This window comes from Astatotilapia calliptera, chromosome 9 (assembly GCF_900246225.1).
Source record: "Astatotilapia calliptera chromosome 9, fAstCal1.2, whole genome shotgun sequence".
Taxonomy (NCBI): domain Eukaryota; kingdom Metazoa; phylum Chordata; class Actinopteri; order Cichliformes; family Cichlidae; genus Astatotilapia; species Astatotilapia calliptera.
The window spans coordinates 31476500-31492212 of NC_039310.1; the positions used below are offsets into that span (position 1 = coordinate 31476500).

Consider the following 15713-nt stretch of genomic DNA (forward strand, 5'->3'; position numbering starts at 1 on the left):
TCAAATAATGCAATAAGGTTTTGTTTAAAAGCACCAAAGGGAACAACTGCCTTGAAGTTTTAGTTGGACACTGAGTTTGGCTGCATATTCACATTTTTCTCCTGCTGTGTTCTGGTTATGTTTTTGTTCAGGGTTTCCTGTGGGGATCCATTCATGTGCCGAAGGAGGAGGTGGATCATTACAGTCTGCAGGTCAAACAGAATGGTCAGAACTTTAACCCTAAAATCCAGCATGTTGAAGCATTCAGGTATGTTAGATCATGTATAAGTAGGACCAGAGCATGAATTGGACAATTCTGTTTTTCCCATGATGCCCTGGGGAAGAGACGGTCCTCAGTTTCTGGCTGAACAATCCCATCATGCACCACAATGTCAGAGGCCAGACAGTGGAGCTGACCTTCAACTCCAAACACCACAAAGAACTGGAAGAGGCAGCTGGGAGAGTGTTCATGGTAATGGTTTGTCTCACCACCTGTCCTGTCAGCCTGCCGCTCTGTCTCGCCAACTCGCAAAGACAGTGATGACTGTTCTGTTATTGGACTTCTAATCAGTTTTTCCTGTAAAAAAACAAACAAAACAAAAACCCCTACCATGTTTGAACAAAAAGGTTTTGATGACTGCTGGTCAAGGATCAATATTTGTAATTGTATCATCAGATCTGCAGTCTGCGTGTCTTAGACAGGTGACACAGGTAGTTTAAATCTGTCAGTGCTTCTCTTCTGATAACCGGTCTCTCTTCAGACTTGAATTTGTACCTGAGCCATGGTTTTATTTTTTGTTTGATTTCTCGGTGTTATGAGAAGCTGCATCAATGGTTATAAAAGTCTAACAGCTGCTGGGAGGAAGGACCTGCCATAACGCTTCTTTGTGTACTGTGGATGCGGCAGTCTGTCACTGAAGGGGCTCTCCAGTTCTGCAACAGCTTCATGCACGGGTTGGGAGACATTGGAGTTCTTCTGTCTCCTACTACCTGCACTGGGGGCATCCTTGGACAGAGCTGGCCTCGTATGGAGCTTATCCAACTGCTTCCTCTCAGCTGTAGAGAAGCTGCTGTTCCAACAGACAACACCATAGATGATGGCCGAGGCCACAACAGAGGTCTTGGAGTGCAGGGTATGCTCCTGAAAAGATCTTGTTGTCCTCAGCAGGTGGAGTCTGCTCTGACCCATACTGTAAATAACGTCAGTGTTGGGACTCCAGTCCAGTTTATTGTTCAGGTGAACACCCAGGTACAGGTCCGTTCCCTGAATGTTCACTGGTGTCAGTGTGGGGGGTCTGTTGTCGTCCTCACATGTTCAGGAGAGGGAGCAGTTTAGATGGCTTGGGGGAGCTGGTGCTGTGGCTCGTCTCCAATTCAGGCTAGTTTGTCTTGTTCTTCTGTCTTCACTGTCGGTTGAGTGATGTGCTGGTGCTTTGAGAGGTTGAGCTGGAGTACTCGCTGTGGTGGGGAGGAAGGGTGCTGGCCTCCAGTTTGGTGCTGCACTCAACACTGGTCCGTTCTTTCTTGCCCTGTGGCAGGGTGTGAGAACTGGCGGTGCTTACTGAACCTCTCTCTTTCCAGGGAGTCCCCAACATCTTTGTGGGGGCGAGTACACTGCACCCGGGATCACTGCAGAGCACGGGGCCACCTGCCCATCCACGCTTCAGAAGGTGTAGGTGGACAGGCCTGGATCTAGGGCTCGCTGCATCTACATCCCTTTGTTATTAAGGGTAGAGGATTGGTCTGGTTGCTGGGTCTCAGAAGGGTTTCTTGATTGCAGCCTCACAATGATTTTTAAATCACTGAACACACACACACACACACACACACACACACACACACACACAAGCTGTATATTTGTTTGTGTGCCCCCTCTGTTTTGTCTTTAGGTGCTGTGTATCATATGAGTGAGCTTTGTTAGAGAACTCTGTTTACTTCACCCTTTTCTTTTATTTCTATTTCTCTGCATTCCTTTTGTTTTACCAATCTAACCTGCATAACCAGCATCCAGCATAACAACCACTAGAGAAGATGAATAATAAAAAAAAACAAAAACACCCCCCCCCCCCCCCCCCCCCAAAAGAACTTGAGAAATTAAAGAAAATGATCCCCATACTGCTTGCAGACTCCAGTGAGTCAGAGCTTGGTGCAGGAGGTAGATGTTGGCATCATCTAGCCCAGTGCTAGGGTCGTAGGCCAACTGCAGCAGATCCAATTAAGACGTCAGAGGGCGAAGATGTTTGAGTACCAACCTCTCAAGGGTCTTCATCAGCTGTTGAGGTCCATCCAGGATGTGTGGTCTTCAGTACTAGTACCACTCCACAGCTGTGGAGCTTCCCCTGCTCGTGCTGAACATGTATGCCAGGATGCCACACAATTGGTCTGCACAGCTCCTCAGGAGCCTGGAGCTGATGCCATCCAGACCTGCAGCCTTTCTCACCTTGACCTTGAGCCATTCCTTGCCTGAAGTACTGACAGGGACAGGATGGTGGTGGAGGAGGGGAGCTGTGAGATGGAGTCTTGTGTAGCAGAAGAGTGGGTGAGGGCTGAGAGGTGTGAAATCATGGGAACAAAAGCTGACATTTGTCGAAGACGCGGGGGTTTGCAAAAGAGATGATTGGGCTGGGGGAGTGGAGTGTCTGTTCAAACCTGTTTGGACATCAGGGTTGGGACAGGTAAAGATCCCTGGGTACTTCACCTTAACAATAAACTGGACACACAACGCTCACGCACTGTACAAGCTGTTTTAAAGTGGGCTCCATGTGCTAGACAGGCATGTGCAGGATATTAGTGAAGAGTGTTTATTACACTGTGATGGCTTCAGCTATCTTTTATGCAGTTGTCTGCTGGGGAGGCAAGGGAGAGATGGAGAGCAACAGATTAATAGGTGAAGAAGGCAAGCTCTATCCTGGACAGTCCTCCAGACCCCATAGAGATGCTGGGCCTTGTTCATTATGGACAACACTGGTCACCCCCTGCATGAGACTGTGGAGGCCCTGAACAGCTCCTTCAGCAGTGGGCTGTTAGTCACGGTGTAGGAGCAGGGTCGTAGGCCCTTCATCCCCACAGCAGACTGCAGTACACAGCTGTGATAGCTGTCTGCAAAAATATTCAGACTTTATTTACTGTAAATAGCATCCATTTGTAAGTATTATAGTGTTTAGCTTTATTGCACACTGTTTGTTCTATTAAGTTTTTCTAGTAATCACGAATTTATTTTCGGGGGCGACCATGGCTCAGGGGGTTGGGAATCGCATCTGTAACCGGAAGGTCACCGGTTCGATCCCTGGGCTCTAGTGAGGTCCTGGTCGTTGTGTCCTTGGGCAAGACACTTTACCCTACTGCCTACTGGTGTTGGCCAGAGGGGCCGATGGCGCGATATGGCAGCCTGGCTTCTGTCAGTCTGCCCCAGGGCAGCTGTGGCTACAACTGTAGCTTGCCTCCACCAGTGTATGAATGTGAGAGTGAATGAATAGTGGTATTGTAAAGCGCTTTGGGTGCCTTGAAAAGCGCTATATAAATCCAATCTATTATTATTATTATTATTATTATTATTATTATTATTATTATTATTATTATTATTATTATTTTGTCTTCCGGTCTCTTGATGTAACAAGTAAATTTCCTGTGTGGAATTAATATTAGTCTGTCTATTTCATGTTGATGATGTCCCACTCTGACAGAAAGTGCAGAATACCCCACATGTCAAAGATCCAGGCGGTACAGCCCAGGCCTCGACTACAAACAAACATGGCAGACGAGCGTATGGCCATAAGAAGGCGCCAAGTAAGAGCCAGCTTAAGAGTGAGTCACATCTTCATTGAACTTGTACATAATTGTTATCACCGCACCATCATCAGAGGGAGATGGCTTTCATTGTGTTATCGTTACAAATTAACTAACCTTTCTCCTTCCATAGTTTTACCTCTGTCGTCTCCGAGCAGTGAAGACGACTCCACTGTATCCAAGGTAACAACAATCGCCAACAAATAAAGTTTGTTTCTGATGTCTAACCTTCAGGGTTCTGCTTTTAGCCTGCAGCCAGAAGTGCAGCGGAGGTCCTGTTTGATCAAATCAGACACACGACGTCTGGATGTCACAGTAAGTTAGCTTCTTCTTTAAGCCCCGGGTTATTTCGAAGTTTAGAGTTACTGTAAAGATCTAAACAAATGAACGTCTCAGTGGTTTATCACTGTGAATCACGGCTATTCAACTCAATCGTTGGGAAAGATTTTGAAACCGAGGAACTGATCTTTTGTTGCAGTCAGTAAGCAGCAGATCATGATCCATTTCAAACCCACACAAGTGAAAAACAAGTAATGTTTATTCTTTTTTTTTTTCCCTGTGAATCTGGTGACCGCTCACAAAAAAGGGCCATTAAAAAGGGGAGCTCTAACTAAACTCTTTGCACATTTGAAATAAAAAAACAAAACATTTTGAAAATTCCCTTTCAAAATAAATATTTTGCTGAAACAGACACATTTTAAAGGACAATGGTCACATCTGCAGTTTCTGCTTTTTTTTGCCTGCTGTGATCTCCTCTTTGACATCACAGAAATGCTCCAGTGCCCTGGCTTTGGACAGCCACCTGGCATCGTTGTGCAACAGCAGGTTATGGTGCTCAGCAGACTTTTCTGCGAGCAGCATGCGGAATAAGCAGTGCTGGAGGCTTGATGTTGAGCGAATAAAATAAACTGCAGCCATGACGCTGTCCATTGTGGTTTTGAGCTCCGCACTTAGTTTTGTGTACAACACAGTCTGATGAACAATGCAGTGCAAGGTTCAAGGTTCTTTATTTGTCACATGCATAGTTATACAAGTATAACACACAGTGAAATGTAGCCTGACACGCTCCTCGACATGTGCAAAAAAGGAGTTGATAGTGGACTTCCGGAGATGCAGAGAAGTACACACCCCCATCACCATCAACGGCGCTGCTGTGGAGAGAGTGAGCAGCTTCCGGTTCCTTGGTGTACATCTGGTTGAGGATCTTACGTGGTCAGTACACACAAACAAAACAGTGAAGAAGGCGCAGCAGCGCCTCTTCTTTCTCAGGAGACTGAAAAGATTCGGCATGAGCCCCCGCATCCTCAGGACCTTCTATCACTGTGCCATTGAGAGCATCCTCACTGGATGCATCACCACCTGGTATGGCAACAGCACCGCCTACAACCGCAAAGCTCTCCAGCGAGTAGTGCAGTGCTCTGAACAGATAATTGGAGGTGAGCTTCCCTCCCTCCAAGACATCTACAGGAAGCGGTGCCTGAGGAAAGCGGGGAGGATCATCAAGGACTCCAGTCACCCCAGCCATAAACTGTTCAGACTGCTTCCATCAGGAAGGAGGTTCTGCAGCATCCGGTCCCGTACCAGCAGACTGAGAGACAGCTTCTTCCATCAGGCCATCAGACTGCTGAACACTTCATAGACACCTCAGCTTCACTACTAGAACTTTAACATTATGCACTCCATACTGTACAGTAACGCCACTGTTTTGCACATGTCTACACTCTGTATATTTTATTTTATATATTTTATTTATTGTTTACTCTATTTAATTTGTAAAATATGTGTGTACACACACACACACACACACACACACACACACACACACACACAAAATATTTAGTATACACATCCAGAAATGCATATACTATTATATATTGTACATATATTTATTAGTTTCAGATGTAGCCATTCTTGTATTTTGCTTGTTTACATTATTGTATTTTGCACAACTCTGTTGCTTGTGAAGCTCGCACACAAGAATTTCACTCACATGTGCTGTACCAATGTACCTGCACATGTGATGTGACAATAAAAGTGATTTGATTTGATTTGAATATATATAGTGTGTGTATATAGTATATACACTGGGTGAATGTGCAGTAGCAGCAAGCAGGTGAATTCTGTACATTAATATGAATAGACATCTGACTATTTTACAGGATAGACAATATAAACATATTAAAGTTAAAGGAATTGAAATGTACATTGTGCCTTGGTTTAGTGTCTGGAAGAGTCCTGTCTCAGTCAGTTATAGATGATGTGAGAGGGCGGGTGTGTGTGTTTAGGGCACGGATGGTTTGGGGATAGAAGCTCCTCTTGAGTCTCTCTGTCCTTGCCCGGATGATGCGGAACCTTCTACCAGATTGCAGAAGTTGGAACAGTTTGTTGCCAGGATGGGACGGGTCCTTCAGTATCTGCGCTGCTCTAGTCTGGCATCTCCTGGTGTAGGTGTCCTGAAGCGGGGGGAGAGCAATCCTGCAGCAGCGTTCTGCTGTACGGATCACTCTCTGGAGAGCTTTTTGGTCCTTCACACAGCTGTTCCCAAACCACGATGTCATGTTCTGTGTGAGGATGCTCTCCACAGCGCCTGTATAGAAAATCCTGAGGATCTTTGGAGAGACCCTGAACTTCCTCAGTTGTCGTAGGTGATACAGGCGCTGCCTAGCCTTTTTGGTCTGGACCTGAATGTGGGCAGCCCATGTCAGGTCTGAGGAGATGTGGACACCAAGATACTTGAAGGACTGCACCCTCTCCACTGGAGCTCCATTGATGATGATGGGCTTGTAGTCTCTGTGCTGACCCCTTCTGAAGTCCACCACCAGCTCCTTGGTCTTGCTGACGTTCAGCTGGAGGTGGTTGTCCTGGCACCACGATGCCAGATTCTTCACTTCATCCATGTAGGCCGCCTCATCGTTGTTGGAGATGGCACCCAACACCACTGTGTCGTCAGCAAACTTCACAATGGTGTTGGAGCCATGGGTGGCCACACAGTCTGAAGTGTAGAGGGAGTAGAGCAGTGGCGAGAGGACACATCCCTGAGGTGCTCCTGTGTTGATGGTGATGCTGTTGGAGAAGCACCTGCCCACCCTCACCACCTGAGTTCTGCCAGTGAGGAAGTCCAACACCCATGCACACAGACGGCTGTTAAGTCCCAGATCCCTCAGCTTTGTGAACAGTCTGCAGGGCACTATTGTGTTAAACGCTGAACTGTAATCAACAAACAGCATTCGCACATAGTTACCCTGTTTCTTGTCCACGTGGCTGAGAGTGGTGTGTAGGACGTGGGCGATGGCATCCTCTGTGGATCTGTTGGATCTGTAGGCGAACTGCAGCGGATCTGTGGTGTCTGGGATGGAGGAGGAGATGATGTTCTTCAGCAGCCTCTCAAACACCTTCATTACTACAGAGGTCAGTGCAACTGGCCGGTAATCGTTCAGGGATGAGGGTTTGCTGTTCTTGGGCACGGGGATGATGGTGGATCTTTTGAAACATGTGGGGACCACAGACTTCGCCAGGGACTCGTTGAAGATGTAAGTGAACACACCTGCTAGCTGGTCAGCACAGCAGCACAGCAGACAGCCGGTGATGCCGTCTGGCCCCGCCGCTTTCCTTGTGTTCACTCTCCTCAGTGCCGCTCGGACGTCATGCTCTGCGATGCTGGTCACCGGTCTCTCGCTGATGACGTCACTGTCCTCGGTAGTCAGGCGGTAGATAGCATTAGCCGCCTGGCTAACCTCGAAACGGGCGTAGAACCGATTCAGCTCGTTGGTGAATGCAGAGTCGGCGTTGATCGGCGCAGTGTCCCTGGCTTTGTAGTCCGTAATGGTGCGTAGTCCGTGCCACATACTCCGTGTGTCGCCCTGGTGGAAGCGGGACTCCACACGTTCCCGGTACCGGCGTTTGGCATCTCTCACCGCGCGCCGCACGCCGTATGAGGCCGCTTTGTAGGCGCTCATATCGCCAGTGGCGAGACCCGCGTTGTAGGAGGCGGTCCTGGCGTTTACTGCAGTGCGGATCGATCTGTCCATCCACGGTTTCTGGTTTGGGAATGTGGTGACTCTGGCAGTGGGGATAATCTCCTCCGCTAGCATATTGACGAAGCATACTGCTACTTCCGTAAACTCGTTGATGTTGACTGCGCATGCTCTGAACATGTCCCAGTCGACGTCGTTGAGTGCGTCCTGTAGCGTAGCTTCTGATTGGGCAGTCCACCGTTTTACCTCCCTCTTGGTCACGTCTTCCCTCTGTATGCTTTGTTTATACTGGGGAATGAGGAAGATGGCGTTGTGGTCAGACTTCCCAAAAGCCGGGTGTGAGACAGCTTTGTAGCCCTGCTTGTATGGCGTGTAGCAGTGATCCAAAATCCGATCCCCTCTCGTTGGACACGAGACATGCTGGTAAAAGTTTGGCATGACTTGTCTGAGGTTCGCTTTGTTAAAGTCTCCTGCTGCGCCCGGGTCCTTGTTTTGAAGCGAGCTCAGCACATCATGTAATTCGGACAAAGCCATACCTGTGTCCGCTTGGGGTGGGATGTAGACCGCCGTGGCGATGACTGAGGTGAACTCACGGGGCAGATAGAAAGGGCGGCACTTAATGCTCAGGAACTCCAGATGTGGCGAGCAGCCGCTGGAGAGAGTAGAAATGCTCATGGCATCACACCACTTTCTGTTTATCATGAAACACACTCCCCCACCTTTGGTTTTGTTCGACTCTGCCGTTCTGTCCACGCGGAGCACAAAGAATGAATCCGACGGAGTTACGGCCTGGTCCGGCATGGTGGGGGTCAGCCATGTCTCCGTGAAGCACAGAATGTTGCAGTCCCTCATGTCACGTTGGAAGGTGACCCATGCTCTTAGGTCATCGAGCTTGTTCTCCATGGATTGTACATTGGCCAGTAGGATACTGGGCAGTGGTGCGCGATGCGCCTGCTGTCTCAGTCTGTTCCTAATACCAGCGCGTTTTCCCCGGCGCTTCTTTGTTCTGTGCCTCGGATGAGCGGCCCGTCCTTTGTTGTTCTCCGCGCCGCGTAGAATCTCTGGCGGCCAGGAAGGGTCAGGTTTAAAAGTGGCCAAGATTAGATGTGCAACCTTGGCACCGATGTTTACAAGTGATCCGCTGTCGTATACTATAAGACTAGAGGATTTTGGGATGTAAACCAGAGCAAAAAATAGGTAAAAAACAAGAAAAGTGGATAGTCGGAGCGGAGCGGTCAGGAAGGCGTCTGGACGTGGCCGCGCCATCTTGTTCAACAGCCAACCACCGTGCTGCCAAAGCACTCACTTCTCCTGCCATGGATGGAGCCTCCTCCGTCACAAGTATACAGACAAGTTTCAAATCCAGACCACTTTCCTCAAAAAAAGCTGAAATCTTCTCAAGCATTATTTCGCCAGCTGTGTGTCCCTTTAGTGGTAGTAAGCCTAGCAATTTGCCATCAAAAAAACGGACATATATGCACAACTGTGCATTATCAGTTCTGTCTGTGAACCCATCTCCTGCTATAGGCATCAGTTTTCTTCAGGTCATCTAACAGCACTTCGAACTCGTCTGATGCCAGAACTTCAACTCTATGAATATTTGAACTGTGTGACAGGTTTTTAATAGCAGATGTCACACTCACTTTAATTTTTTCATCATTTATCACCACATCCACCACGGCCAGCATGCAGTATTTCACTGTTTCAGAATCTGTGAAAGGCCTTTTCTTTTTCACCAAGATCCAGCAAACATGAAGGGAAGCTGCTGCATGTCTCTTGGGCTGTGCAGGACCCTCATCATCGTAGTGCAACTCCGGTTGTAAGATGCAGTTAAACTCGCAATTAAACTGTGCTTTTGCAGCCCTCTCCTTCGATCGCTCTGGAAAGTTTGTATAGGAAGTCTGGTGTTTATCATTGTGTTGCCTTCACACACTCACGGCAAATTAAACACATAGGTTTGGTGTTTGGATTTGGCGGTAAAATGATTAAGTACTTGTCAGTCCAGGCAGGGTTAAACCGAAAGGTTTTCATTGTCAATTTTACGCGTTTGGACTGAGAAAGACATGCTGTTGTCGCATCCTATATTACGATGATTATTTAATATGTTTACGTCACAGTGCATTGTGGGTTAAATATTGCTAGGCTACTAGGAGTGTTTCATTCAGTCTACACTATGCTGTAGGAATTTCAATTTTTAATTTTTTTAAATTAATTTTTTTTTGCGTTTCTTCCACGACCACAGACGGGGCCACTCACAGGTTGCTTCTGGGCTGCATGTGGCCCGTGGGCTGCCATTTGAATAGGCTTAACTGTGGATAATATTGTGCTTTGCTAAAGGCCAGTCCCATCTATAGGAAAATAAATGAACCTCTCTGAACAGGAAGAACTGTAATGATCTCCTGTCCTCTACAGGTCTGTTTTTTGTTTTCTATTTCAGGTTTTCATACTGTCAGCGACGTCACTGTTGAAACTCACCTGCCAGATGCAATAGAACCGGTGTCAGATGACCCTAAAGGGGTGGAGCTACAGGTCTCCCAGGACTTTGAAGAAAGCAGCTTCCCTTTGGAGCAGGTTCATGTCCTTTGATAGTTCTTTTCAGATCCATTGTTCCTTCTTTTTTTTTTTTGTTTTGTTTTTATCAGTTTCCTGTTTCTTCCTGCAGGAAGTGTTCAGGAAAAGAAAAGCTCCAGACTCAGGTGTGCTCTTCTCAGCCTCCACATTTGTCACTTCCAAACTGACTTTCATGACATCTGAAACACCTTTTTAATCATTTGTTTTTGCAGACCTGTGAGAAATGTAACAGAAAAACACTGACAGCAAAAAGAATGACCAAACCCACATGACTCATTTTAGCTGATAATTTCTTTTTTTTTTCTTTCTTTTTTTTTTACTCACAACCTGAAGACTCTTTTTATACACTGAACAAAAATATAAATGCAACACTTTTGTTTTTGCTCCCATTCCCCATGGGATGGACGTAGAGACCTAAAATTCATTCCAGATACACAATATAACCATCCCTCCCAAACAGTGGTCACAAATCAGTCCAAATGTGTGGTAGTGGGCACATCTGCTATATTGAGATAATCCATCCCACCTCACAGGTGTGCCACATCAGGATGCTGATCTGACATCATGAGTAGTGCACAGACCTGCACATTCCAGGGTGGCCTTTTGTTGTGGGCAGTCTGAGGTACACCTGTGCACTACTCATGATGTCAGATCAGCATCCTGATGTGGCACACCTGTGAGGTGGGATGGATTATCTCAATATAGCAGATGTGCCCACTACCACACATTTGGACTGATTTGTGACCACTGTTTGGGAGGGATGGTTATATTGTGTATCTGGAATGAATTTTAGGTCTCTACGTCCATCCCATGGGGAATGGGAGCAAAAACAAAAGTGTTGCGTTTATATTTTTGTTCAGTGTATAAAGGGTTTTATACATTTATCTATTTAGGTTACCTGTTACCTGTTCCTGTATTTAGGTTACCTGTCAGATCAAACTGAGGGTGAGTTGGTCCACAAGAGAAGGGCAGCGTTTCAACAAGAGGGAGAAGGATCTAAACCACTGTCGACAGGTAAATTCTTATACTTTTCACACAGTTTGCCTGAAGTTAAAATGATTGATAATCTTGCTCCAGCTCACCTGGTTATAGACCGCTCACCTGAAGAGCTGGGGCTGTTAACAGAGGAGGCGGGACCACCTGTGGACAGTGAGACTTGTGAGCTGAGAGCAGTGACAGAGTCAGACCTGATGTATGGTATCACAGCTTCCATCAAAACCTTCAGAGCACAGCTGGAGGAACACTTCACTGTCAGTAACCACATCTTATTGATTATTGGTTTTATTATTGGCTGTGATTAGATAATCAGTAACTCAAATTTCAGGGCCACTGGCAGAAAGTTGAAACTGAAATTCTTCTTTCGCTAAAGGAGCAACAACAACATGTGTCCGCCCTGCTCATGGCTCTACATCAACACAGGTACAGCATACACCATCCCTTTCCCCAGAATCCACTTCTCCATACCCAGGATCTCTTTTGACTTCTTATTTTTACATCATCACTCACAAGAAGTTAGTTTTCTACTTGATTAGACAACTCAGGGGTTCATCTATCGAGCTATGAGCATGTTCATAAACATGCACAGCTGTACTGCTAGCAGAGCAACTGATTTTACAACTAAAACTATAATATTATAAAAATCTGAACAAGCTTAGGCAGGCTGTCACCGGGTGTTCACTCCCTCTATGGTAGAATATCACTTTCTGTTCCTGTTACAACACACAATGGTGTTTTTCTGTAGCCAATTTAATTGTTTAGGAAGTCCTGAGGATCCCTGGAGAGAAACTGAACTTCCTCAGTTGTCGGAGATGATACATGTGCTGCCTAGTTTTTTGTTTTTTTGTTTTGGTCTGGACCTGAATGTGGGCAGACCATGTCAAGTCTGAGGAGATGTGGTCACCGATGTACTTGAAGGACTGCACACTCTCCACTGGACCTCCATTGATGATAATAGGCTTGTAGTCTCTGTGCTGACTCCTTAAGTCCACCACCAGCTCCTTGGTCCTACAGATGTTCAGCTGGAGGTTAAGTACTGGGGGTGATCAACCAATTATCCAATCCCAGGACAGGAACCAACTCCACCAAACAACTCAGCAGGCACACCCAGGTGTCCATCCCTAAGAGACAGAGAAAAGGAAAAACCCACAGCCATTGTCTGGTGGGAGGAGTCACACATAAAGAACAAACACTCATAACATTGAATAATGACAGAAGTTATTACAGGTACTGCACTGCAGTGGTTTATATCTATCTAAAAGACTCGAATTTGCACATGTAAATGGAGAGTCCTCTTCACACACACTGAGGTTAATTATGGAGTTCCACAGGGTTCAGTGCTAGGACCAATTCTGTTTACATTATACATGCTTCCCTTAGGCAGCATCATTAGAAGACATAGCATACATTTACACTGCTATGCAGATGACACCCAGCTCTATCTGTCCATGAAGCCAGATAACACACACCAATGAGTTAAACTGCAGGAATGTCTTAAAGACATAAAGACCTGGATGGCCGCTAACTTTCTGCTTCTTAATTCAGATCAAACTGAGGTTATTGTACTCGGCCCTCAAAATCTTAGAAATATGGTTTCTTAATCTGGATGGCATTACCTTGGCCTCCAGTAACGCTGTGAGGAACCTTGGAGTCATTTTTGACCAGGACATGTCCTTCAACGCACATATTAAACAAATATGTAAGACTGCTTTCTTCCATTTGTGCAACATCTCTGAAGTAAGAAATATCCTGTCTCAGAGTGACGCTGAAAAACTAGTTCATGCATTTATTACTTCCAGGCTGGACGACTATAATTCATTATTATCAGGAAGTCCTAAAAACTTGCTGAAAAGCCTTCAGTTATTCCAAAATGCTGCAGCAAGAGTCCTGACAGGGACTAGAAAGAGAGAGCATATTTAGTATTTTAGTATTTTATTTATTTATTGTCATTGTCAGAGAACAATGAAATTGCGTTTGGGGCTTCCGTACAACCCGTAAATAAAATAGTGAAGAAAATAATAAATACCCCTTAAAACCCAAGTGTAAATATTTAACCCAGTGTGACTCCAGTGCAATAAGACAATCCTTAGCAACAACATGAGAACATGACAAGTAATGTTCATAAGAAATTCAGACAAAGACCTGAGAAACATGACATGACATGTACAACAATGCATCCCGTTCAATATTATTGTACTGTGAGATATGATATTTCTCCTGTTTTGTCTTTCCTTCATTGGCTTCCTGTTAAATCCAGAATTCAAAATCCTGCTCCTCACATATAAGGTCTTAAATAATCAGGCCCCATCTCATCTTAATGACCTTGTAGTACCATATCACCCTATTAGAGCACTTCGCTCTCGCTCTGCAGGCCTACTTGTTGTTCCTAGAGTATTTAAAAGTAGAATGGGAGGCAGAGCCTTCAGTTTTCAGGCCCCTCTGGGGGATTTCCATAATGCATTGAGTTTTTCCTTTCGAGTCACCTTTCACTCACTCAACGTGGGTTAATAGGACTCTCTGGTGAATCACACTTGTTATTAATCTCTCTCTCTTCCACATCGTGTCTTTATCCTGTTTTTCTTCTCTCACCCTAACCAATCATAGCAGATGGCCCCGTCCCTCCCTGAGCCTGGTTCTGCCGGATGTTTCTTCCTGTTAAAAGGGAGTTTTTCCTTCCGACTGTTGCCAAAGTGCTCATAGGGGTTCATATGATTGTTGGGTTTTGCCCTGTATGGATTATTGTGGGGTCTACCTTACAATATAAAGCACCTTGAGGCAACTGTTCTCATTTGGCGCTGTATAAATAAAGTTGAATTGAAAAACAGAATAATACAGACTGAAAGAACAACAGCTACAGCAGACTAAACAGCGCTGTGTGTTTGTGTGTTTGCAGGTTATTGCTGCTACAAAGGCTGGAAAAGGGTGTGTCTGATCAGGTGAAGCAATTTGAAGAAAACTCAACAAACCTGAACTCCTTAACCACTCAGATCCAGGTACTACAACAGACTGCAGTAATACTACAGTCTGTGTACATGCTCAAACACTTGAGTGCTAAATCACGGCCTCTGATTTGCAAAGTTGTAGTTTGAAAATTTATTTTAAAATGTTTAGCATTTATGCATAAGCTTCCATTTCTCCTCAGCTTAACCCCCAAAGTTAAGATATTTCCTCTGCACATCTCCAAACCATCTCTGCCTCGCCTCTTTAACTTTATCTCTAAACACATTTCTCTGCCACTCCTGAAAGTTGCTCTCTTGACACTCTATCATCTGCTTTCACATCTGTAGTGCTCTCTTCATTGAGATTGTCAAAGCAGGCCTAAAGCTACGTCCACTTTGGAAGCATTTCATGGTGATGTGGTGACAACTCACTGCAACTTAAAGTGACCGTGGCCCAAATGAGGACTGGTGGTGGGGAACAGGGCAGGGCCCGAGAAACTTATCTCTACTTCTACTACTAATGACAGTGAGGTGTATTTGAGGAATATATGAGTCTGTAGTACATGCACTGAACAACCAAGAAAAACATAAGCTGATGAAAAGTTGTGGCTTCTTCCAAACCAAAGGTTGAATTTTTAAGACCTGATCCAAAAATTGTTTTTTCCAGTCTGAGATGCAGCGACTCAGCTCCTTCTGCGCTGAACAACAGCAGAGGTCAGTCTGATTCCACCTGTTCACACGGAAAGATCGAGTTTGAGTTTTGTTTTAAATCTTACACTTAACTGATCCAGACTAGTTTTAACTTGTCAGACTTTAAATCTTCAGGATTCATTTTTTGTCACCTCAGGTTGAAGTCTTCGGAGGGTGGCGAGGCGGGGGTGGAGCATCCAGCCAGCCAGTAAAGAAGCATATGTCTTTGAGAGACACATTTCAGTTTCTTTTGTTAGAACACAAAGTTTAGTATTTAAGTTTCTCCTCAGAATACGGACAAAATATATTTGAAGACAACAAATAAAAACAAAGAGCAGAAGTCAGTGAGTTCATTTTTATTTGTTGTAGTAGTGATGATGATTTTATTTATAAAGTGCTTTCAGACAAAGTACACCTCTTTGAAAATAAAGAGATAAATAAAAGTGATGCACAGCAATACACGTTTAAAAACACAAGTTAAAAATAACTTCTTTTTTTTTTTTTTTTTTTTTTTAAAAGGCAGCGAATTAAGACATGTAGGATCGGATGAACAAGTGAGTCTTCAACTTAGCTTTAAAAACCCCCACAGAGCATGCCTGCCTTGCACCATCTGTAAACCTCTAAAACTTTTCTTTGGTAGCCTAGAAAGGAGAGCGTTACAATAATCGATACGTGCTGACATTTATTTGTTTATATTTTATTTCTTATTGTCTTTAGTGGTAACAGCTCATTGCCATGGTTAAAGTTTGAAAGGCTGCAGTGACTTGACCAATCCACC

General features: G+C 45.2%; 1 protein-coding gene across 9 annotated transcripts in view; it reads left to right on the top strand.

The window, feature by feature from the left end:
- sycp2l (synaptonemal complex protein 2-like) overlaps positions 1 to 15279 on the top strand; it is a 29036-nt gene extending 13757 nt beyond the window's left edge. For 5 of the 9 annotated variants that reach the window (XM_026180502.1, XM_026180500.1, XM_026180507.1 and 2 more), the window contains 13 exons: positions 132 to 204; positions 324 to 451; positions 3663 to 3783; positions 3899 to 3948; positions 4014 to 4080; positions 10177 to 10310; positions 10402 to 10435; positions 11232 to 11324; positions 11388 to 11560; positions 11635 to 11729; positions 14200 to 14299; positions 14913 to 14959; positions 15093 to 15279. In XM_026180502.1, coding sequence (XP_026036287.1) covers positions 132 to 204; positions 324 to 451; positions 3663 to 3783; positions 3899 to 3948; positions 4014 to 4080; positions 10177 to 10310; positions 10402 to 10435; positions 11232 to 11324; positions 11388 to 11560; positions 11635 to 11729; positions 14200 to 14299; positions 14913 to 14959; positions 15093 to 15147 — 1170 coding nt within the window. In that variant the 3' untranslated portion in view covers positions 15148 to 15279. The remainder of the gene's footprint in view (positions 1 to 131; positions 205 to 323; positions 452 to 3662; positions 3784 to 3898; positions 3949 to 4013; positions 4081 to 10176; positions 10311 to 10401; positions 10436 to 11231; positions 11325 to 11387; positions 11561 to 11634; positions 11730 to 14199; positions 14300 to 14912; positions 14960 to 15092) is intronic. The other 4 variants (XM_026180504.1, XM_026180503.1, XM_026180501.1 and 1 more) reach the window with 4 other exon arrangements.
- Positions 15280 to 15713: the final 434 nt, after the last annotated feature.